The sequence below is a fragment of the Microcaecilia unicolor genome, chromosome 12 (assembly GCF_901765095.1).
Source record: "Microcaecilia unicolor chromosome 12, aMicUni1.1, whole genome shotgun sequence".
In the NCBI taxonomy this organism is placed as follows: domain Eukaryota; kingdom Metazoa; phylum Chordata; class Amphibia; order Gymnophiona; family Siphonopidae; genus Microcaecilia; species Microcaecilia unicolor.
Window position 1 is genome coordinate 9,674,540 of NC_044042.1, and position 24,693 is coordinate 9,699,232.

Here is a 24,693-nt window from a genome sequence, read left to right on the forward strand (position 1 = left end):
ACTAAACTTTAACGACCCTTTTACAACCCTTTAACGAACAAGTTTTAAACCGTGACATGCATTAAAGGCCTTTTTCCGACAACGGTAGCAGCTAACGAAAACGGAATGCAGATGAGCAAATTGTGTAGAAACCTTATTGAAATGAGATGCATCAAAGTTTACCGCTTCCCTAACGCTGGAAAACCACCGGAAAGCTAACGAGAGGTCTGTACCCCTCGTTAGGGCTGCCCGGCTTCCAAACTGTAATGTAAAAAAAAAAAAAAAAATCGGGACGGAAGGGGCAAAAACACTCGTCAGGAGCGTCCTTTATGAGCGTCCTTGCCCCCCCCCCACCCGAGGTCGCCGCTGCTCCCCGCTCCCCCTGCATTAAAATCACAAAACTTTGGGCAGCCCCGGCCCCCCTCCCTCCCTTTCTCCTCCTTTAAAACGTCGGCTCCCGCCATCCTCCGCCCCCGTGCCCCCCCCCCCGCCCGAGGTCGCCGCTTTCCCCTGCAGCATAAAAATCCAAACTTTAGCAGCCCCGGCCCCCCTCCCTTCCTCTCTCTCCCACAGCTCCGCCTCCCACCATCCTCCGCCCCGTGGCCCACCACCCTGAGGTCGCCGCTGCCGCCGCTCCCTCCCTCCCTCCACCGGGCCCCCCTCCGCCTTACCGGGCCCGCGCAGCGCCTCTCACCTCTGTGTGAAGGCGCTGCACGGGCAAGAAGAACATCTGATCATCGCCGAGTCTTCAGGACGTCTCTCCTTTCCTGACCTGGGCCCGCCCTCGTCTGACCGGGGGGGGGGGGAAGCGGCGGCGACGACCTCAGGGGGGCGGGGCACAGGGATGGAGGATAGCGGGAGGCGGAGCTGTGGGAGAAAGAGAGAGAGGAAGGAAGGGGGGCCGGGGCTGCTAAAGTTTTGATTTTTTATTTAATGCAGGGGGAAGCGGGGAGCAGCGGGGACCTCGGGCGGGGGGGGGGGAGGGGGCAAGGCTGTCCATACAGGACGCTCCTGACGAGCGCCTTTGCCCCCTCCCGTTCCTTGTTTTTATCCTTTTATTTTCATGCAACGTGTTTGTGTTTTGGTTTTTTTGTTGTTGTTGTTGCTTTGACGATTGTGGCATGCGCAGAGCAGCCAGCATAACGCTTGGCTGCTCTGCGCATGCTTTAGGGGCCGATTACCGATGTGGATTACACCAGTTTAATGATTCTTTAATGCATTCTACTTTACAATATCGCACCGAACATGTGTGACTTTGTTTTTTTAGTGCATTCTTTGTTTTTTTTTTTAATTCGTTAAGGACTTTTACGTTTTAGATTCTTTTACGTTTGGTTGATGCATCTGGCCCTGAGAGCTTTTTACTCAAATATTCAGCTCTGGGCCACACCTGCAGAACAGAACTGAATATCTGGGTATTTGGCGGTCACCAGCATTTATCCAGGTACCTGTTATAACTTTTTCATGATGGAACTTTTAGCAGATGGAATATTGCTATTCACCGGATAAATCCCAGACTTCACCTTCAGCTAACCTTGGCACTGCCTTGATAGTGCATTATCCAAGTAAGTGCCACTGAAATCAGGGTATGACCAGATCAGTGGGACTTATCCATGTTGGGGCTGCTCCTACCTAGAGGGTCTGCTGAGTACTGACTTAAAATTATGCAGCCTAAGTCTATCAAACATTAACCTCTGACCCTGCACACTAGACCATTATGGTGTTAATGGTAAACACGTCTTCTGCACCCACAGAAGCCTTCCTCACCCCAGGGCTGCTGAGAGGCTGGGCCCGGGGCAAGGCCGCCCCCAGGGCCCCGTCCCCCCAAGGTCGCCCCCCACCCCCTCCACCCCCTGAGGTCGCCATCGCTGCCGTTCACACCCCTCCATCCGCCATCGGGCCGGGCCCCCTGCATTGAAATCGCAGCCTCTCACCTCCGTAAAAGCAGCGCTGCAGGGCAGCAGATCGCCTCCCTTCGGCCCTCCTTCCCTCCTTGTGTCCCGCCCTCGCGGGAGTTACGTCAGATCCGGAGTAGTGGGCCCAAAGATTGGCAACAGCAGGAAACCCACCCAAACTGGAAGTGAGGCCACACACCAAACGACTAGTACCAGATACAGGAGTCTCAAATAGGTTAGGCTGGACTGGAACCAAATGCTGGAGTGGACTTGGCTTGGCTTGACCTGGAACCAAATGCTGGAGCAGACTTGGCCTGGCTGAACTGGCACCAAAAGTTGGAGCGGAGCGGACTTGGCTTGGCTGGACAGGAGCTGGGTTCAGGATTTACAAGTAAGCTTGGCTGGAGGTCAGGATTCTCCCACAAGACTTGGGTTACCATATTTTGTCCTCTCAAAAAGAGGACATATGTCCCGCCCCTGCCCCACCCACATCCCGCCCCTTTTGCATCCTCACCCCGCCCCCTGTCTCATATTCCCCTCCCCCCCGTCACCTCCCCTCCCCTTACTATCTACTGCCCTGGTGGTCTAGTGACCTCTTCGGGGCAGGAAAGAGCCCCCTCTTTCCTGCCCGGAGCTCTGTCTTTGCCCTGCATCCTGTTGCTGTGACGGTCTCAGGATTCAAAATGGCCGCCGATAGTTGAAGTCTCGCGAGGCCGCGTCAACTCTCGGTGGTCATTTTGAATCCCGAGACCGTCACAGCAACAGGATGCAGGGCAAGGACAGAGCTCCAGGCAGGAAAGAGGGGGCTCTTTCCTGCCCCGAAGAGGTCACTAGACCACCAGGGCAGTAGATAGTAATTAAGGGAACGGGAGGCTAAACTAAAACACACAGGACAAATGCAAACAAGGCACTGAAGCTGAGACACAAGATACAAAGCTGACAAACACAGACAGACAACTGAACAAAGCCTAAAAAGCACAGGTAGAAGAGAGTAGAACTTGCAGAGCTAGAACTGCAACAAACACAGACGAAAACACATCTGAAGACCTCATTGTTTCAAAGGCAAAGCCTGAAAGCTCCCAGGCAGGGTTACCAGGTGGAAAATTTTTTTCTCGCCCAATCCAGCCCAAAAAACAGCCCAAACCCCGCCCCTGACACCCCCACCCCCGCGTCATCACCCCTGCCCCCGCGTCATCAACCCCGCCCCCGCCGTCACCGGCCCCGCCTCCCCCGTCACCGGCCCCGCCTCCCCGTCATCGGCCCTGCCTCCCACGTCATCGGCCCCGCCTCCCACGTCATCGGCCCCGCCCAAAACATCACTAACCCCGCCCAAAAATGTCACTAACCCCGCCCCCCGCGGCCGAAAAAAAGGCAAAAAGCCGCCCAAAAAAACGCCCTGAAGCCCAAAAAGCAGCCCAAAAAACCGCAACCCGCCGCGGGCAAAAATTTCCCGCGGCGGGTCGCGGAAAACCGCCCACCTGGCAACACTGCTCCCAGGTGCTTAATAAAGGCAATTACAGATGAGGTCACAGGTGAGGCATGGCAGCAGAAACCTCAGGGCAAGTCTGGAGTGCTGAAGCATCAGGACCGGAATGGAACCTGGAAGATGTCTGAGAACCAGGGGAAAAAACAGTCCACGGGGACTACAGAACCCGGCCACCAGGGGGCAAGATGCGTGCAGGCATGGAATACAGTCACAATTGTGACAGATTTCTCTTTCCTCTTAACTCAGTTCCCAGGATCTCCTGTCTAGTTGCCATTTCGGTTCTTCCCTACTGTTGTCTATATCCGTCTCTAACACTGATCTTTCAGCTTTCTTCCAGTTTGTCTGCTTTTCTTTCCACTGGCAAGCCGATATTCAAAAGGCCTTATCCGGTTAGCAGGTCCAGGTGAGCCCAATATTTGGCCGCACTACCCAGGGTTATCTGTGGTGATGTCCAGGCAGGAGGAGAAAAGAAGTATTTACCATCTGATAATTTCATCACTGCCTAGCAATCAAGAAGATTGTAAGTGCTTTACCAAAGAATTAAATCTTGCTCACAGTTAACATCTGCTTAAGTGAACTGTGTAAAGCCAAGTCAAGACCTCACCAAACCGGTGTGTGATGTGAGTAACACGGAGATTAAGGAAAGTTTTGAGTTTCAAGTTTATTGAAAAGCTTGGTTTACTCTTTCCAAAAATACTAGGACTAGGGGGCACGCAATGAAGCTACAAAGTAGTAAATTTAAAACGGATCGGAGAAAATATGTCTTCTCTCAAACATGTAATTCAACTCTGGAATTCGTTGCCAGAGAATGTAGTAAAAGCGCTTAGCTTGGCGGGGTTTTAAAAAGGTTTGGATGGCTTCCTAAAGGAAAAATCCATAGCCCATTATTAAAATGGACTTGGGGAAAACCCACCGCTTACTTCTAGGATAAACAGCATAAAATGTACTGTTTTGGGATCTTGCTAGATACTTGTAGCCTGGATTGGTCACTGTTGGAAACAGGATGCTGGGCTTGATGGACCTTAGGTCTGTCTCAGTATGGCAATACTTATATTCTTATGTACTGGATTACGCAGAACACTTGGGAGGGTAATCGCGTCCTGACAGGAGCAGGAGAGAGAAAATTCCGGTGCCGGGCCCCCCTTGCATTGCCTGCCTAGCAGCTGCTGGGCCCTCAGGCTGCGCATGCTCAGTTTTGAGACCGAGCATGTGCGACCTGAGGAAAGCAGCCGCAGGGGCAGGCAATGCTGGGCAGAGGAAGGAGCCACGCTGCCTGTAGCTGGCAGGGCCAGCCAACGGTAGCAATGACGATTTTTTGGGGGGAAGCGGCCCAGCTCAGTCTCTCGGCGGCCCTGACTTTGCCAGAGATCAAGTGTGAGGACACAGAAGTTAAGTTACCAGATTCTCAGCTCTGCATGGAAAGTGGCCTGTAGTAAAAAGAGAATATTTGCCTAATCTATAAGGTCAGTTCTAGTGGCAAAAAGGACTCAGAAAAATGGAGCCACCCAATTGGCCACCCCCCCGGCTACTGGCTACAGCATCTGTGGGACTCCTTTGCAGAGCATGAGCAGTGCAGGTGCTGTACAGAGCCTGAGAGAAAGAGAAAGGAACAGAGGCTGAGGAACAAGCTTATGTCAATTTCCTGTTTCATATCTAGCAAGAAGCAGCAGAGCCGAAGAAACCGTTGAAGAGTACAGGCACTTTCACGCAGGGCAGCTGCACGTCACAACCCGGTTTTAAGCGGCCCTTTCTTGTAAAAACTTGGACTGCACCAAGCATGGGGCCCCTCACAGCTCTGGAATAAAGCCCCAAGTGGCTTCTAATGCACTTCTCCAGTAACAACCTTCACTTCTGCCGGTATGTGGCCTTGTCATTGGGATGACTCGGGGTCAAGGTTATTATGTTGGTTGGGAGGAAGGGATTGAGGGCAGAAGTTTGGTTAAATGTTGCCCGTGCTCTGGTTTATGGGAAACAGAAGGTCTTAGTACACTGTCACTTCAAGCGAGGCCTTTTTGACTTCTGCTATATCATGCCGCCTGCAGAGGAGAGATAAAGGCAGGGCCAGTCATTGTGGGGTGGGGGGGTGGGGGGGCTGTATTGTGGGTTATGAAAAGAGTACCACAGAGGCGCTTGTCTTCAGAAGTGCAGAATTTCACCAGCCTTCACTTTCTTGTCCTCTGGCTTTTCACCTGTTTTTCATTTTAAAGAGCTGTGTTTGGTGCTTCAAGGGAAGATGCAAGGCCTAAGGTAAATTTCATGGAGGTTGTGGGAACAAACCGACAGAGTTTTAGCTGCTGTGAACATGAATGGAGGGAGTCAGAAAGAGTGGGCTCGACTGGGGGGCCAGTCCAGGATGTGTGAATGCAGTGGCTGGAAGGACAGACCTGCAGTCTGTCTTAGAGTTGATGCGAATACCTTGAAACTAGTCGTAAGAAGATGTGTGGGTAGTGAATCGGAGTTGAAATGCAGCTTGTTCAGAACTTTGGCACCTGCCCTGACAGATTTGCAAAGAAAAACTGATCATTTGTTTACTTGCGTTCCACATCTCTACTTAACATTTGCCACTGTGCCAGCTTGCACTTAAGGCTGCATTTGAGATCTGCACTTCTCCAAGTGAAAGGCCTGAGCTAAATACTAAATAAATTATTAAGTGAAAAAGAGACGGTGCCTCTACTTAAGGGAGCAGCATCAGGACCAGAAGCCTGAACGGGTGACGTTTATGGCCATGGCGCAGCAGCAAAATTATGAAAATTCGAGCAACAGAATTAGCCTATCCTGTCAAACCAGTTCCCAAAAAAGCTGCCACTGACGCTCCCAACTGTGTATCTTCCAGATCTGGAGCACAAGTATTTTAAGAGCTGGCCTTATAGCACCGAGGGTCCAGAACTGGGATACCCCAATCTGTCATGGAGCTCTAGGCCCGAGCATGTCACAGGGGAGCTGTACACATGGTCAGGGAGAAAGACAGTAACACAGTAAATGATGGCAGATAAAAGACCTTTACGGTGGGAGGGAGCCAGAGCCCGAGGTTGGGGGCACATTTTAAGTGCCGTCCCGCTGCCGCCCCCGGGGGTCCTCAACCCCCGCCAGCCGAAGCATTCCTTCAGCACCGTCTCCGGCGCAGCCACGTTCCTGCGCTGCTCATCTTGCTGCTCCTGTCCTGTGCAGGCTGACGCTCCTCAGTTTCATGTAAAGGAGTGTCAGTGTGGACAGGACAGGAGGAGCAAGAAGAGCAGGGCAGGAACAAGGCTGCGCTGAGGACGGCGCTGAAGGCGGCTTCGGCTGGCGGGGGTTGGGGACCCCCGCCAGCCAAACCAGGGGCCTGGATATAATTTACAGGGGCCCAGGCCCCCTTGGCCCCCCCATAGCAACACCCCTGCTGCACTGTCTACCCACTCTGCCCAACGAGGTGGCCCAGAGCTTCACCCGCCACTCTATGCAAGTTATAGTCATTCATCAATTAACACTGGTTGGCAATTTGCCATCATGCCAACCACATGATGCCGTCTTGGTACAATATGGGGCTCATTTTCAAAACAAACAAAAAATGTCCAAAAAAACGTCATTAAGGATGGACGTTTTTCTCTCAAAAATGTCCACGTTGCGATTTCCAACACTCCGAATGTAGAGGTTTTTCTCCACAGTTCATCCAAATTTGGTGTGTTGGGTGGGACACGGGCAGCCCCCAAAAGATTGATGTTTTTCTGCAATAATGGAACAAAACAAAAATGTCTAGGGCCAAAATTAAGACCGTTTTGGCTAGACCTGTTTCAATCATGAATAAGCGACCAAATGTTGCCCTAAATTTATTTATTACATTTGTACCCCGCACTTTCCCACACAAGGCAGGCTCAATGCGGCTTACATAGTAACAATATAAAGAATTACAAAGTCATAAGCAGAATAAACAGTTTATCGTAAGCCTATCCTGATAGGGAAGCCGTCCCATCCCCTGTATCATCTTTGTCTCCCTTCTCTGCACCTTTTCCAATTCCACTATATTATGTCTTTTTTGAGGTGCAGCGACCAGAATTGAACACAATACTCGAGGTGCGGTCGCACCATGGAGCGATACAACGGCAGAATAATATCCTTATTTTTGTTTTCCATCCCTTTCCTAATGACACCCAACGTTCTATTCGCTTTCCTAGCCGCAGCAGCACATTGAGCAGAAGTTTTCAACGTATCAACAACGACGACACCTAGATCCCTTTCTCGGTCCGTGACTCCCAACGCTGAACCTTGCATGATGTAGTTATAGTTTGGGATCCTCTTTCCCACATGCATCACTTTGCACTTGTTCACATTAAACGTCATCTGCCATTTAGACACCCCCCCCCCCCCCCAAAAAAAAAAAACCAGACCTTTTTCAGGTTTGAAAATGACTATGTTCGCCACTCGATTTTGGGACGTTTTTAGCAAAACATCCAAAATCGGACTTAAGACGCCCCTCCAAATGTTATAACCAAAAATATTGCGAACAGTATTTAACTTGCTAATTTTGCTCATTTCAATATTAAGATGTCTTCCCCGTCCGCTTGAAGAGAAGAGAGGGCCGTGGATGCTTTGGTGATGGCCCTTACCAGAGTGGTGCTGAGATGCAGCTCAGAAGAGGCGCTTTCTACTTTTCAGTCTGATGAAGGTGCTTTGTGACATCTGTTGAGTGACACCAGGAGTGGTAGTGAAGGAAGGGCTTATGAGGAAAGACTCAAAGATGCATAAAGAAAAAAATATATATTTTTTTTTAAATAAGGAAAACCACTGCCAACACAACTAAATTAATGTATCATAATTTATTAACACAGAAGATATAATATAGGGATCACATTACAGCATCTCTTGTTCAGGGATTCTGAACTATCCCATGTGCCCACCTTGTCCCCTTGAACTATGAAAACACAAAATTTCATTCAGATCCTGCTCAAAAGCTCCCCCAGGCTGCAGATGAGTGTATTGCAGCCTGCTTCTCTAGCAATGCTTCTCTCTGTCAATCAAACTATGGAGTTTCTGATTTGCTGAAGTATCTGTCCTTCACAAGAATTTTGTGGCTTTTCTGAATTGGGTTGGTGGTACTGCAGGAAGTAAGGAAACTAAGGAGTCCTTTTACAAAGAGGCGGAATGGGCTTAGCACCCCCCAGTGCACGTCATATTCGGCGCTACAAAAATATTTTTATTTTTGTAGCGCCAGTGTGTACCCGGTGGTAATCAGGCAAAATTTTGTAGCTGATAGGAGAAAAGGTGGTCACCTCAGATGACCTGTCTCAGGTAACAACTGTATCAGGAATGTTGGGAGGAGTAATCTCTAGGGGGCTTACGTCCCTACCCGTAACCTCCGCTCTCAAGACAAATCCCTCCTTTCAGTACCCTTCTCCACCACCGCCAACTCTAGGCTCCGCCCTTTCTGCCTCGCCTCACCCCATGCTTGGAATAAACTTCCTGAGCCCATACGCCAGGCCCCCCTCCCTGCCCATCTTCAAATCCTTGCTCAAAGCCCACCTCTTCAATGTCGCTTTCGGCACCTAATCACAACACCTCTACTCAGGAAATCTAGACTACCCCAACTTGACATTTCGTCCTTTAGATTGTAAGCTCTTCTGAGCAGGGAACGTCCTTAGTTATTAATTTGTACAGCGCTGCGTAACCCTAGTAGCGCTCTAGAAATGTTAAGTAGTAGTAGTAGTAGTAATGTTGGGAGGAGGGGGCTGGGGGAAGACCTGCCTCTGAAGGCAACCTTAAAAAGAGAATCATTCAGAATTTGGATGCCACCGGCATACAATGCCCAGTCCAGGCAACACTGAAAGGCACTGCTCTAGGCAGTAGACATCCGATTTCACAAGGTCTTACCCAACTGACAGCTCAGAGGTGTCACGTGACCATTCTCACAGCATCAGATGAAGAAGAGGCGTAGGGAAGTCCTGTATGAACATTTCAAGTTGTATTTTTCTTTGACATTTTTATTTAACGCATGATGAACATATTTGTCAGACAGCCAAGAAACTCTGCTGGGTACAGATTGCAGTTAAGACATGTACGATGAAGGAAGAGGGAAGAAAGGATTGTTTTCAAAGTTGATCCAGGAATCGTAAGGAAACAAAAGAGAAACTCAGGTGACCTTCAAACAACATACCCCATCCTCCGAGCAAAGTCGTGCAACCAGTTGAGTTTGTTCTAACTTTACACAAACAAAAGGAGGAAACTAACGAGATAACAAACAGGGTCAAACCAATGAGGTGAATTTCAGCCCATCAGCTGGTGTGGAAATGCCATTTCTGGTGAGGATGGTGGTGGTCACCTTAGCATGCAGGGTTGTAGGGGTAGGAGTTGACGTAAAGGGCCCACATATCAGGACTGTCTATCCTGTACTTGCATGTTTGAACGTAAGTTTTCTGTAATCCAATCCGTACTGCTAACAGCAATAAAAGTGGAATATAAATCTTGAAGTTACAGTAAAGTAGGCGATACCGCTGGAGCAATGGCCAGCTGTCAAAAATGGGGGCACAGCAGGTAGTGCAGAATTAATTAGCTAGAGATGCCCCCAAGGAGAGGTGGGGAACGTTCTATGAGGCTGCACTGCACATTACGTTAAGGTTCATGGTTCTCCAGAAATAAGGCTCATCAAGTAAATTGTAGGAAATTCCTTTTTGTTGGATTAACTTAATCAATTTGTGGTGAGCTTTCGAGAGCTGTGTTGATCAGGTCATGCTTCTGAAACGTCTTGCCATGAGACAGTACCAAAGGGTTTTTAACAAGATGCAGTTGGCAGTTGTTGATAACCATAGGAGCCAACTTTTCATAATTATTGGGGGGGGGGGGGGGGGTTGCTAAGCTCGATGGAAATAACCTTTCCTTGGACACATACAAGGAATTTTCTCAATATTAGGGGTGCTCAAGCACCCACAGAGTCAGCTCCTGTACTGATAACAAGGATGTGTGTGAGTCGGTTAGGATTATTATTTAGCTCCTGAGCACCTGGAACTCTGTGGGCTGGGTCTGGATTTGTAGATGTGACCCTCCCCTCACCCCGAAAAGTGCCTCTGCTTTAGGGTGGTAGGGGGAGGATTTTCAGGGAGGTCACTAAGACCACAAAAGTTGGGATTGCCAGCTTGGTAGGCGGACTTGGGCAGGGCCAGTTCATAAAAAGAGTGGTATTGAGAAGAACGTGGTCTTTGGTTGCCCACCCCCGCTGAGATTCAAGTACAGAGGGGGAAGTCTCAAACTTAAGGGGGAGGACTTCTGTGGCATACCATGGATGAAGCCCATGCCACAGAGCAGAGGGTGCCTGCTGGGAGTTCCCGACGTGGGAACAAGAAGAAGTTCCCAATGGGGAAAAGACACCCTGGGTAGGACAAGTGTGAGCGAGGGAGCCTCACTTCTAATAGGACATTCATTTGGTGTTTGGAGGAATCCCTGTGTGGGGGGACAGAAGTATAAGAGGAAACTGTGTTGGAGAAGATTAATGACTGTTTGCATTTCTTTTGGCGATTTGGAGATTATATCTGAAGCGGATCTGGAATTATTATATGCCCTGACTGTGTTGTGTTTTTGATGTGTTTTCTGAGTTGTTGTTAAAGTAAATCCGGTTGAAATTTAATCCCGACGACTGCTGGTTACTTTTTGAATGAGAATGGACTTAAGAGAACCCAGTGAAAGATTACTCTTCAGCCTACCCCCCGCCTGCGCCCAGCTCATTTGAGATACAAATCTGTTTTATGAGCCCTGGTCCTGGGTACCTGTTCCAGGGAGCTTAGCCAGCGGCCCAGAAGGAGGGGCAAGCCAGGGTTACAATAGGATATGCAGAAACTGCATGTCCTAGTAAAAACAAAGATGCAGGGCCCCTCGTGCAATAGGGGTAAACCACTTGGGAGTCAGTTGTGAATTTGTTCCTCATCTCTCCTTCCTCTGTTTACAGATCCTTAGCTGAGATAGGAGTCAGCATCTCCATAGGGACTGACTGTAAGTACCTTCGCTGCCTTGCCTGGTATTCTTTGGGAGCAGAAGGACGTCTAGAGGTTTTACTCTTGAAGAGATACAAGTTTACCATATCTGAGGCTCACAAACCTATGGCTTTCTTAATCTATGTGAGAATGTAGAAATAATGGGGAAAGGGCCGGGGGACTGCTTTATATTAAGTACCCGCTTCACCTGTCTACCTCCTGTGTTCGACGAAACAAAGAAGTTCGGTAAACTCAAGGAGAATATCAAGAAGCCTTTAATGTAAACTTAAAGACTTCTTGACGTCCTCCTTGAGTTTACCTCACTTGTTTGTCGCTCTCGTTTACGTGAGGTTTTTCCTCCTCCTTTTCTTGTTACCTCCTACGTTCAGCAAGATTGATTCTCCAGACAGGTTTACCAAAAAAAGAAACACACCTCATATCAGCCTTATTCTTTGAGATTAATTAGTGTTTTCTTCTTGAAAACCTGCACAATGTGTGTCTATAGGGAGAGAAGGTGTTTGGTGGTTCTTAGACCCTCCCCCATTGGGAAATGTCATGAGAGCCACCAATCAGTTCACTCAAAGGCCACTACTTCCTGTTCTCTCCTCTGTCCTGGGACGGTGCTCGAGGTCTAAGGTAGGAGACCCCATGCTTTCACAATTAGAGAGTTTTGTGGGAGTCCTCACTTAGAATGTGCACAAATTTGGAAACTCACTGGAGAAGTAGCTTCATGCCTGATCAGGGGATTTGGGGGGAGTTATTGGGTGGATTTTCCCTGCAAGGAACACATCTTCTGAGCTGCAGCATGTTTCGATTTCACAGGAGAGCCCCACTTTGTTTGTCAAGAGGTGTGCATGTTCTCTATATCTGGCATGCCCTGAGGATTAAACCTGCGGTGAGAGGAAAAGGGTCTTATTTCTCATGGAGTGTCTCCTAAGAGAGTAGTAAAGGCAGAAACCCCAAGGCAGGGGGGGGGAGGGGTAGTACAGTGACTGCTGGATTGAACTAACATTGCCTTCCTTCCTCCCTCCCTCCCCCTTCATTTTGCCACCTCAAGCAGGAAACATAGGGTAGGGCAGGGCCGCTGAGAGGGGGGGGGCGGGGGGTGGGAATTCATTGGGCCCTGGCCTCCAAGAGGGGCCCGGCGCAGGGCTCTCTTTTTCTCCTGCTCCTGATGGGACCTGGGTGATCACGTCCCAACAGGAGCAGGAGAGAGAAAACTCCAGCACCGGGCCCCCCCCCCCCTTGGAGGCTGGGGAGGACCCGGAGGAGCAGACACTGCAGGTCTTCCTCCAGGCGCTGCTCTTCACTCTGCCCTTTGCTTGCTAAGCGGCTACTTTTCCTCTCAGGCACGCATGCTCGGTTTTGAAACCAAGATGTCCTGAGAGAAAAAGGCAGCCGCAGGGGCAGGCAATCGGCAGAGTGAAGAGCAGCGCTGGAGGAAGACCCTCTTCTGCTGGTGGGGCCTCGGGATCCCCGACAGCCAAGGCATTTCAACTGCAGTTGCGGCGGCGATTCGGGGGGGGGGGGGGGCAGCAGCAGCGACGATCGTGGTGGTGGGGTGGCAGCGGACGATGATTGTGAGGGGGTGGCAGCGACGACAATCGTGGGGGGGGGGGGGGGGGGGTGGCGGTCCTGCCCAGGTCCCGGAGGCGGTAGCTCTGTCCCGGGCCCAGTTCAGTCTCTCGGCGGCCCTGGGGTAGGGTTAGGGGATGGGATTTGATACAACACCTTTCTGTGGTTACAATCAAAGCAGTTTACATATTATATACAAGTACTTATTTTGTACCTGGGGCAATGGAGGGTTAAGTGACTTGCCCAGAGTCACAAGGAACTGCAGAGGGAATTACATAGTAACATAGTAGATGACAGCAGAAAAAGACCTGCACGGTCCATCCAGTCTGCCCAACAAGACAACTCATGTGTGCTACTTTTGTGTATACCCTACTTTGATTTGTACCTGTGCTCTTCAGGGCACAGACCGTATAAGTCTGCCCAGCGCTATCCCTGCCTCCCAACCTCCAGTCCCGCCTCCCACCACTGGCTCTGGCACAGACCGTATAAGTCTGCCCCGCACTATCCCCGCCTCCCAACCTCCAGCCCCGCCTCCCACTACCGGCTCTGCTATCCAATCTCGGTTAAGCTTCTGGGGATCCCTTCCTTCTGAACAAGATTCCTTTATGTTTATCCCACGCATGTTTGAATTCCGTTACCGTTTTCCTCTCCACCACCTCCCGCGGGAGGGCATTCCAAGCATCCACCACTCTCTCCGTGAAGAAATACTTCCTGACATTTTTCTTGAGTCTGCCCCCCTTCAATCTCATTTCATGTCCTCTCGTTCTACCGCCTTCTCCTGGTTCTCAGGCCACTGCACTAACCATTAAGCTACTCCTCAGTATAAAGTATGTTCTCATGGCATGTGTATTTCTGCAGGGGGGTGGGGGGTTGTTAGGTTAGGAGCATTGCACACTGCTTAGTCAACTGTCTCCAGAAACATGAACCCAATCAGGAACTATGGCTGGGCCGGCATGGGGGGAGGATGCAAGTGCAAGCAAGGCAACCCCTCTAGACCCCCATGGCTATAGAGGACGGTGCCTGCCAATAGGCTTTGGTGCCCCTTCTCAAATCCTTCCTTGGACCCTGGCATCTCTAGCATAACACTGTACTGCATGTGTCACCCCTTTAGTGGCGTTGACAGGCAAGTGCTTCTGGTCTCACACTCAAATGGGACCCTTTCTTCTGCTTCAGATGAAAAAAATGAAACTGGAACACTATGGTCCCCACATAGTAAATGACGGCAGATGAAGCCCTGTACAGTCCATCCAATCTGCCCAACAAGATAAACCCATTTTAGATGGTATGGGATATTTTATACCCAAGTTTGATTTGTCCCTGCCTTTCTCAGGGCACAGACCGTAGAAGTCTGCCCAGCACTTTTCTTGTACTAAAGGTCCTGAAGCTAACATCGAAGCCCCTTAAAATTTACACTCAAGCCCATCCCTATCTATTCAGTCACGATCAGGGCGTAGACCGTAGAAGTCTGCCGAGCACTCTTCTTGTACTAAAAGTTCTGAAGATTCTGGAATCCTAAAGAGTTACAAGATTCCCATGGTCCATCCAATCTGCCCAACAAGATAAACTCATTTACATGGTATGTGATACTTTATATGTATACCTGCGTTTCATTTGTCCGTGCCTCTCTCAGGGCACAGACCGTAGAAGTCTACCCAGCACTGTTCTTGTACTAAGTTCTGAAGCTAACATCGAAGCCCCTTAAAATTTACACTCCAGCCCATCCCTATCTATTCAGTCACGACCAAGGCATAGACTGTAGAAGTCTGCCCAGCTCCCGTTTTGTTTCCCAATTACCGGCGTCGCCACCCAAACTCCGCTAAGACTCCATGGAACCATTCCTTCTAAACCGGCTTCCTTTGTGTTTAACCCACGCACGTTTGCATTCCATTACCGTTTTCATCTCCACCACCTCCCGCGGGAGGGCAGATATCCACCACCCTCTCTGTGAAAAAATACTTCCTGTCATTAGTCCTGAGTCTGCCCCCCTTCAACCTCAATTCATGTCCTCTAGTTCTACCGCCTTCCCGTCTCCGAAAAAGGTTCATTTGCGGATTAATACCTTTCAAATATTTGAATGTCTGTATCATGTCACCCTATATCTCAACGGCACTTACAGGCACTTCCCCCTCTACTAGAGGCCCAATACCGATCACCTGCTTTTGGACCAGAACCTCTGCAGCACCTGTTCTGTGGTTAGAAACTGGCCCTTGGGGAATTGGAACATAAAATGATTTGAGCAGGGGCACCAGGAGTCACATCCCAGGACCTCCCTGACAAACAAGATTTGGCTGGGTGAAATGACTCTTTTTATCATTCAAATAATGTTATGTTTCTCTTTTATGTTAATAGGAAACAGATTCCTAACTTCGCCCATTCAGAGGTTTATCCAACAAGGATAAACTATGATCAATAAAGGTGCCAGATCGCCACAACATCACCGACATCTTTCAGAAAGTTACGACGACAAACGGGACCGAAGGCTAGTGACCCACGAGATCCTGAGAAGCCGTGTCAACGTTACCTCGTGTCGCCATGTGGGCAAATCTGTGAACAAAGACCACACGAGCCAAGCCGGGAGCCCCCGCCAAAAGGAATTTTTCAAGAGAAGAAATCTAAGTACAGATGATGAAGGAAGGAAAATCAGATTTCTCGGCAGGACCCTGAATCCCCCCAGCCATGAAGACATTCTCAGAGACACGGCAGAACGGAGATTTCATGGACCTACAGTAGTTAAAAAGGTAACAAACCATACCGTGGATTCTGCTTAACTTGTCCATTTAGTTCTAATGACAACTCTTTCCAAAACTATTGCGATCTCTGTGATAAGACACAAATCATCCTTTTTTTTTTTCCTGTAGGTAAACTGAGCACTTTTCTAATACAAAATTTTTTTTCCCACAAAATAAAAATTAACAAATGAAAAAGAAAAATTGACGATGGTATATATAAACCAGAGTAGTAGGTATATAAGAATAAAGACTCATAGATATCTTGAATTTGTGTTGAATTAGTAAGAGATATATTTATATTTTGTGTATTCCCTATTTCTCTATATATATTGGGGTTAACTTTTCAGGCCTTTTTTTCCCCCTTCTCATTATTCTCAGCTATCCTGGGATTCCAGCAAGCCCCTCTTCTGTTACCCACACGCCTTGCGTACACTGAATAATATTTCCCGGAGTTTTAACGTTCATTCCTCTGGTACATCAAACATGGAGCTCGTCGCCAAAGGAGGTCTGAAAAGAGACAGAGGTAAGGTCTGTTCTCAGGGCTTCATGTTCCACTGCAAAACATCTTGAATGTCTTAAGATGTCGGCAAAGGCCTCTCTGGTACTATGTAAGCCACATTGAGCCTACAAATAGGTGGGAAAATGTGGGATACAAATGTAACAAACAAACAAGTAAGACTGGAGAACCATGGAGCAGGCCTTGGGACTACGAGCTGGGCAACTGAGATCTCAGTAAAAAAAAAAAAAAAATTCAGATAACCTGAGGTTGGAGCTAATAAGTTCCCCTGAACTGTTTAATAAAGTTTATAGATTCTGACTTTGTTTTTTTTTAAGATCCTGCCCATCTCAAGCATCTGTTGCTTGACTAAAAATCAGTGGCGTAGCCAAGGGTGGGCCCAGGCCCACCCACTTTAGGTTCAGGCCCACCAAGTAGCAGCACACCTATAATGTGGCTGGCAGGGACCCCAAGCCCCACCAGCCCAAAACTCCCAACAACTGTTTGCTGCCGGTGAAAATCTGCTATTTAAAAGGTATACGGGGGAGAGGGGATGTTTGAAAGACTATATGGCATGCAGGCGAGAGAGGGAGAAACCAAATCACTTGTAGGACAAGGCGGAGTTCTGCCTACCTACCTTGGGTCCAGGCCCACCCAAACTTGGGTGTCTGGCTACGCCCCTGCTAAAAATAAATAAGTAATGATGTTAAGTATTAGTTTTTCTGTGAGGGAATTAGTTCAAATAGGGTCTAAGGGAAATGCCAGGTAATATTGTGGAATAATATTGATTGCTTAGTAGTTTTATTTTTTATTTTTACAAGATCTCTTAGGGGTCCTTTTAATAAGATGTGGTAAAAGGGGGCCTGCGCTAACTCAGCCCGTTTTTTTTGATGCACGCTGAAGACCCCCTTTTACCACAGCGGGTAAAAGGCTGTCCATTTTGGGGAAAATAAAATGGCTGTGCGGTAAGTGAACCGCTTACCGCACGGCCGCTTCGGTGGAGAGCCTTTACCGCCATACATTGAGATGGCAGTAGGGGCTCCCACGCTAACCACTTAAATTCTGACGCTACAAAGATTTTGTAGCGCTAGAAATGGCAAGCGCTAGGGGTGGGAACTACCATCAGGCGTTTGAGGTAGCCCGGCAGTAGTTCCGGATTGGCTTCGTAAAAGGGCCCCTCTATGTCCCTGTTGATCTGGGCTTAAATTCGTTGCCAGAGAATGTGGTAAAAGGAGTTAGCTTAGCAGGGTTTAAAAAAAAAAGATTTGGATAATTTCCTAAAAGAAAAGGCCATAAGCTTGGGAAAATCCACTGCTTATTTCTAGGATAAGCAGCATAAAATGTTTTACTCTTTTGGGATCTTGTGAGAGGTACTTGTGACCTGGATTGGCCACAGCTGGAAACAGGATACTGGGCTTGATGGACCTTTCGTCTGTCCCAGTATGGCAATGCTCCTGTTCTTGTTTCCTGTTTTCTGCGTTATTTGAACATGAAAATATATTAATAAGAAAAATAATGTTCAGACATGAAGCTGTGTATTGCATTGCTATTAATGGGGTTGGCGGCTTCAAGGACCGAGAAGATGATTGGGTGACTCTTTAGTATCCAAAGATAGTCATCATGGTTAGTAAAAAAAAAAAAGACTGGCATCCATAAACCAAAATAAATCCACAGAGACTAGTTCTGTCACTGTAAGTCTATTAGTGGTTCCATAAAACCAAAAAACGTGTGTGTGATAAAGGGCAACAGAACTTAGGAAATCCCATAACCACCTATTTTGACTTTATATGGGAAGAGACCCACCATTAAGTCCAAACCTCAAAGTACAAATTCAATCACTTGCCCAATTTTTATGCGCATATTACATTTTTTATAGAGCCAAAAATTGTCCAATAATAATATTTTATGGGCCAGATATTGAAAACCATTTAACCGGGCAGCAGAGGCTCCAGCAGCTAAATGACGCTGAACACCCTGGCCACTGATTAGCAACACTTAACTGAGCAGTACCATCGGATACTGATCTGTCTGCTGCAGCACTGTCTGGTTATTATCAACTACAGAAACTGAAGAGGGGGGGGGGGGGGGGGGTGGAATCACACATGCAACAGCTATGATATAGAAGCAATCCACAAAAATAACTAAGAAATACGAACAAATGAAAAATTGACCGACATCTCACACTCAAAGCCATGCAAAAAATACAGCAAAGAAAATGTTCCACTCAATGTGGGAACTCAAAAGAATAAAACCTTTCTTCCCAAGGGAAATATTCCGCAGCCTGGTACAATCAATGGTGCTAAGCCACCTAGATTACTGCAATGCAATCTATGCCGGATGCAAAGAACAAATCCTTAAGAAACTCCAAACTGCCCAAAACACAGCAGCCAGACTCATATTTGGAAAAACGAAATACGAAAACGCCAAACCCCTAAGAGAAAAACTACACTGGCTCCCACTAAAACAACGAATTGGGTTCAAAGTTTGCACCCTGGTCCACAAAATCATTCACGGTGAAGCCCCGACCCACATGACAGACCTCATAGCCCTGCCAACTAGAAAGACAAAAAGATCAGCACGCACATTCTTGAATCTCCACTACCCCAGCTGTAAAGGACTTAAATATAAATCCACATATGCATCCAGTTTCTCCTACATAAGTGCGCAACTATGGAACGCACTACCAAAGGCCATAAAAACTGTGCATGACCTAACAATCTTCCGAAAACTACTGAAAACCAACTTGTTCAAGAAGGCATACCATAATGATCCATCCTAAATACTAGATACAGTGGTGGAAATAAGTATTTGATCCCTTGCTGATTTTGTAAGTTTGCCCACTGACAAAGACATGAGCAGCCCATAATTGAAGGGTAGGTTATTGGTAACAGTGAGAGATAGCACATCACAAATTAAATCCGGAAAATCACATTGTGGAAAGTATATGAATTTATTTGCATTCTGCAGAGGGAAATAAGTATTTAATCCCTCTGGCAAACAAGACCTAATACTTGGTGGCAAAACCCTTGTTGGCAAGCACAGCGGTCAGACGTCTTCTGTAGTTGATGATGAGGTTTGCACACATGTCAGGAGGAATTTTGGTCCACTCCTCTTTGCAGATCATCTCTAAATCATTAAGAGTTCTGGGCTGTCGCTTGGCAACTCGCAGCTTCAGCTCCCTCCATAAGTTTTCAATGGGATTAAGGTCTGGTGACTGGCTAGGCCACTCCATGACCCTAATGTGCTTCTTCCTGAGCCACTCCTTTGTTGCCTTGGCTGTATGTTTTGGGTCATTGTCGTGCTGGAAGACCCAGCCACGACCCATTTTTAAGGCCCTGGCGGAGGGAAGGAGGTTGTCACTCAGAATTGTACGGTACATGGCCCCATCCATTCTCCCATTGATGCGGTGAAGTAGTCCTGTGCCCTTAGCAGAGAAACACCCCCAAAACATAACATTTCCACCTCCATGCTTGACAGTGGGGACGGTGTTCTTTGGGTCATAGGCAGCATTTCTCTTCCTCCAAACATGGCGAGTTGAGTTCATGCCAAAGAGCTCAATTTTTGTCTCATCTGACCACAGCACCTTCTCCCAATCACTCTCGGCATCATCCAGGTGTTCACTGGCAAACTTCAGACGGGCCGTCACATGTGCCTTCCGGAGCAGGGGGACCTTGCGGGCACTGCAGGATTGCAATCCGTTATGTCGTAATGTGTTACCAATGGTTTTTGTGGTGACAGTGGTCCCAGCTGCCTTGAGATCATTGACAAGTTCCCCCCTTGTAGTTGTAGGCTGATTTCTAACCTTCCTCATGATCAAGGATACCCCACGAGGTGAGATTTTGCGTGGAGCCCCAGATCTTTATCGATTGACAGTCATTTTGTACGTCTTCCATTTTCTTACTATGGCACCAACAGTTGTCTCCTTCTCGCCCAGCGTCTTACTGATGGTTTTGTAGCCCATTCCAGCCTTGTGCAGGTGTATGATCTTGTCCCTGACATCCTTAGACAGCTCCTTGCTCTTGGCCATTTTGTAGAGGTTAGAGTCTGACTGATTCACTGAGTCTGTGGACAGGTGTCTTTCATACAGGTGACCATTGCCGACAGCTGTCTGTCATGCAGGTAACGAGTTGATTTGGAGCATCTACCTGGTCTGTAGGGGCCAGATCTCTTACTGGTTGGTGGGGGATCAAATACTTATTTCCCTCTGCAGAATGCAAATAAATTCATATACTTTCCACAATGTGATTTTCCGGATTTAATTTGTGATGTGCTATCTCTCACTGTTACCAATAACCTACCCTTCAATTATGGGCTGCTCATGTCTTTGTCAGTGGGCAAACTTACAAAATCAGCAAGGGATCAAATACTTATTTCCACCACTGTAACTAGACTCTACATGAACTAGACGAAACTGAACTCTTTACACTGATAACCTTCGTTGCTACTACTTGTTGATAATTGAGGGGTCCCGAGCCCCCCAAGAAGGCTGGAGTGACCTTAAATCTGACTCCATCTCTAAATAGCACTAGTACTGGGGTAATCAGGGAGTTGTGCAGTTCTAAAAGGAATTGCCACTGAGAGAGACGTTAGATCTAAGGGACCCGCATTAGTCCGCCTCTCAGCACTGGCAAGGAATAGATACCAGCCTTATGACAAACTGGATTTAGGTTACAAGTTATACAATGCAGCGAATGATAGCCTGATATAGCAAAAGCATTTATACTTACAGCCTTTCATCATTAAGTGAAGCCCACAAATCATCATTTGGAATGAGGAGTTTATTTGCCAAGGTATAAGTCAAATCAGTGATTGGCAACAGGCATGTACAATCAATTAATTATAGGAATATGATAAGCTGCAAACAGGTGTTAATTATTTCCTACTCTTTTATAATTTCTTTTACCAATTAGAGGTTTTACAAGGGAAAGCAATTAGGTAATTTGTCAATTCTGCTGGACACATTGGTTTCCCTTGGAGAGAGAGTGCCAACCCTTTTCTCTCTAGCTTAAACCAGGAAAAACCCTGATTTTTATAGGTGCCCTCAGGATATGGGTAATATGACAGTAGATATAACTGATTGGATCTATGCTAATGTCATGGTTGTCACTGATTAGCTCATGCTAATGAGTAGCTTCTATCTTACTAACATGGTTTTGTCTTTAGCTCACGTGACCACAAATCTTAAGCAAGACCCTGCTCACAGGAAAGTCTCCCTCCTCTCTTGAACAGCTAGTTCCCTATTTTCTCTGCACCTGGCATGACTCACTCATTGCTCAACTTGTTTTTCTAACTTACATTAGAGAGAAAATTCCACTTTGTTACAGATACAGCTTCCATTTTGTGTTGAAATCCTCCATTTTGTTTCCATATCTATTAACTTTTCCTAATTTAGCTTATTTAGGCCTCAATCTGGGCTACAAAGTAGGCCATACTTTTCCAGTAAGCTCCCAGTTGTGTCAGCCATCAGATTTCTGACTCAGCCAAGGTCTGTAATAGCCTGAGCTCTGTGACTGGGCCCGCCACCATTCCAGTGGGGGGGTCTCTAGCTGTACCATAATTATACATTCCCCACTTGTCACCCCCTCTGGGGAAGGGTGACACACAGCTCGTCAAGCTTGTCATCATCCATTCCAGAAGGTGGTAAGCTATCAAACGAGGGGGCGAGTTTTGGTCTTACAAATTGCTAGAAGGTATGGTGCGAGATAGGAAACTTCATTCTCAGGTGATATATTATTTGGGCATATGGAATTCCCTTTATATTACCCAATCCCTTGGGCCTTAATCCTGATGTCATCTCTCTTGAGACTTACTCAAACCTGTAGTGAGAAAGGTTTTATGAATGGGACAAATTCATGAGTTCATCTACAAAATCTCATGAAGTATCGGTATGTGGGTAATAGCAATTTCAGGTGGATCGTACTAATAAACACTTTCAGGTCTTTCTATGGCTTCTATTGTATCTGTAGCATAGTGCATGGGGAGATAATCTAATGTATCTGTCTCAGTGGTCTTGGGAAGGAACAGTGGTTTTGATTAAGCATTGTTATGGGCTCAACAAATATATGGTTAGTACTCTGATTGCAGGTTGTAGGTATTTAAATTACATAAACAGAAATAACGGGGAAACTCTTAGAAAAACAATTAGAACAATAAAGGAAATAATAGGAAAATAAAAATAAAACCTTTTCAATATATAGACAGGATTACTGCTAAACTGAAAATAAAACAAAATATGAGTCTATAATGTCCATAAACAGCAACTGTAAATCTCAAATGAAGTATCAGTTCTGAATTCTCTTTCATCGATCATGGTTGAGGCGGTGGAAGCGCTGAAGAATCTGGACGGAGATCTGGAAGATCTAACAGGGCTGGATTTTCACAGCAACTTGGGCAAGGAATCAGTAGAAGTGACAGTCTTAATACTAGGAATTGGGATTTGCAGAATGTATCCCCACTTCTGGCTTGCATAGTGTGCAAGACAGATTGGTAATTACTACGAAGAGATGATCAAATAACAATAGTTAAGTATATGGAACAAAAGAAAAGAGTACAAAAAAAAACAACAATAAAAATTAATTGTTCGAGTTATTGATGTATGGAGGGTCAGGAATATGGTGAACAAAAATAGTCAAAAGGCACGGGCAATGCGTTGCAATCTATCGCCAGTAGGTATGAAATCTTCACCTGTGATGACTACCATTCACCAAGGGTTGGGCCCTCAGCTGCAGGAGGCCAGCAGGACTTACGAGTTAGATTCTTCAGAAAGAAGGGTAGCTTAGGAAATAGTCATAGTCAAAGCAGAAGACTAATGTGCAGAAATTTTAAATTCATAACTAGTCCAGGTGATGGAAGTATCTTCTGGAATCACGGTCGCAGTCTGTTGTAACAGAGAGCTCATACGTAAAGTGCCATGTAGGTTCTGGAAAAGATGAGCCTGCAAAAATATTTAATACAGCAGAATATTGAAGAGCATAACCAAGAAGATCTAAATTAATGACATCATTTGGACAAAAGAAAATTCTCATTGGAGAAGTTAGCACTTCTTTTTCTTGCCAGAGGTCAGTTGTAGCAGAAGTACCAAACTGGAATAGAGGCGGTAGATCAGGAATTGGATTAGCAGTTTTCACTCAACCTACAGGACTTAATAAATAGAGATGAGATACGAGTAATGCCTAGTAGTTAAATCTTAGCACAGGATCATTAGAAAGAAAAGTCAAAGAATGCATTGTTAGTTCCTTGGGACACCAGTAGGTGGAGCATAGTCTCAAAATATAAAATCACAAGTTACAAGTAGAAAACAAAACATTTTTCTCTGTAGATTAGATGTTGCTGGCACAGAAAGTCAGCAGAGTCTGAGGAAACATTGTGGTCAGAGTCTACTCCAGGAAAATATAACCTTTAATATGATATTTAGATAACTAGACTCTACATGAACTAGACGAAACTGAACTCTTTACACTGATAACCTTCGTTGCTACTACTGAAAGTTACGCAATACGCACTATCACTTTATTTCTCATGCCGAAATGAACTTTCTATAGCTGATTATCTAACTTATTTTATAATTCATTCTATCACTCAGGAACTTCAAGGCAATACCACTTTGTATTTTACTATACCATTTATGCGCCTTAATGCAATACTATTTGAAAGGTATTAATCCGCAAATGAACCTTTTCCGGAGATGGGAAGATGGTAGAACGAGAGGACATGAAATGAGATTGAAGGGGGGCAGACTCAAGAAAAATGTCAGGAAGTATTTTTTCACGGAGAGAGTAGTGGATGCTTGGAATGCCCTCCCGCGGGAGGTGGTGGAAATGAAAACGGTAACGGAATTTAAACATGCGTGGGATAAGCATAAAGGAATCCTGTGCCGAAGGAATGGATCCTCAGGAGCTTAGTCAAGATCGGGAGGCGGAGCTGGTGGTTGGGAGGCGGGTATAGTGCTGGGCAGACTTATACGGTCTGTGCCAGAGCCGGTGGTGGGAAGCGGGGCTGGTGGTTGGGAGGCGGGGATAGTGCTGGGCAGACTTATACAGTCTGTGACAGAGCCGGTGGTGGGAGGCAGGGATAGTGCTGGGCAGACTTATACGGTCTGTGACAGAGCCGGTGGTGGGAGGCGGGGCTGGTGGTTGGGAGGCGGGGATAGTGCTGGGCAGACTTATACAGTCTGTGCCAGAGCCGGTGGTTGGGAGGCGGGGCTGGTGGTTGGGAGGCGGGGATAGTGCTGGGCAGACTTATACGGTCTGTGCCAGAGCCGGTGGTTGGGAGGCGGGGCTGGTGGTTGGGAGGCGGGGATAGTGCTGGACAGACTTGTACAGTCTGTGCCAGAGCCGGTGGTTGGGAGGCAGGGCTGGTGGTTGGGAGGTGAGGATAGTGCTGGGCAGACTTATACGGTCTGTGCCAGAGCCGGTGGTTGGGAGGCGGGGATAGTGCTGGGCAGACTTATACGGTCTGTGCCCTGAAGAGCACAGGTACAAATCAAAGTAGGGTATACACAAAAAGCAGCAAATATGAGTTATCTTGTTGGGCAGACTGGATGGACCGTGCAGGTCTTTTTCTGCCGTCATCTACTATGTTACTACTTGTAATTCTCTATCCG

The 24,693-nt window shown here is 47.1% G+C and overlaps 1 protein-coding gene across 3 annotated transcripts in view; it reads left to right on the forward strand.

The window, feature by feature from the left end:
- The first annotated feature begins 5,050 nt into the window (after positions 1–5,050).
- The window catches only part of TRAF3IP3 (TRAF3 interacting protein 3), a 56,749-nt gene continuing 37,106 nt past the window's right edge, over positions 5,051–24,693 (forward strand). The window contains exons 1-3 of one of the 3 annotated variants that reach the window (XM_030221579.1): positions 5,051–5,214; positions 15,216–15,604; positions 15,974–16,118. In XM_030221579.1, coding sequence (XP_030077439.1) covers positions 15,269–15,604; positions 15,974–16,118 — 481 coding nt within the window. In that variant the 5' untranslated portion in view covers positions 5,051–5,214; positions 15,216–15,268. Of the gene's footprint in view, positions 5,215–5,484; positions 5,605–9,103; positions 9,630–15,215; positions 15,605–15,973; positions 16,119–24,693 lie in introns of those variants that run through there. The other 2 variants (XM_030221578.1, XM_030221580.1) reach the window with 2 other exon arrangements.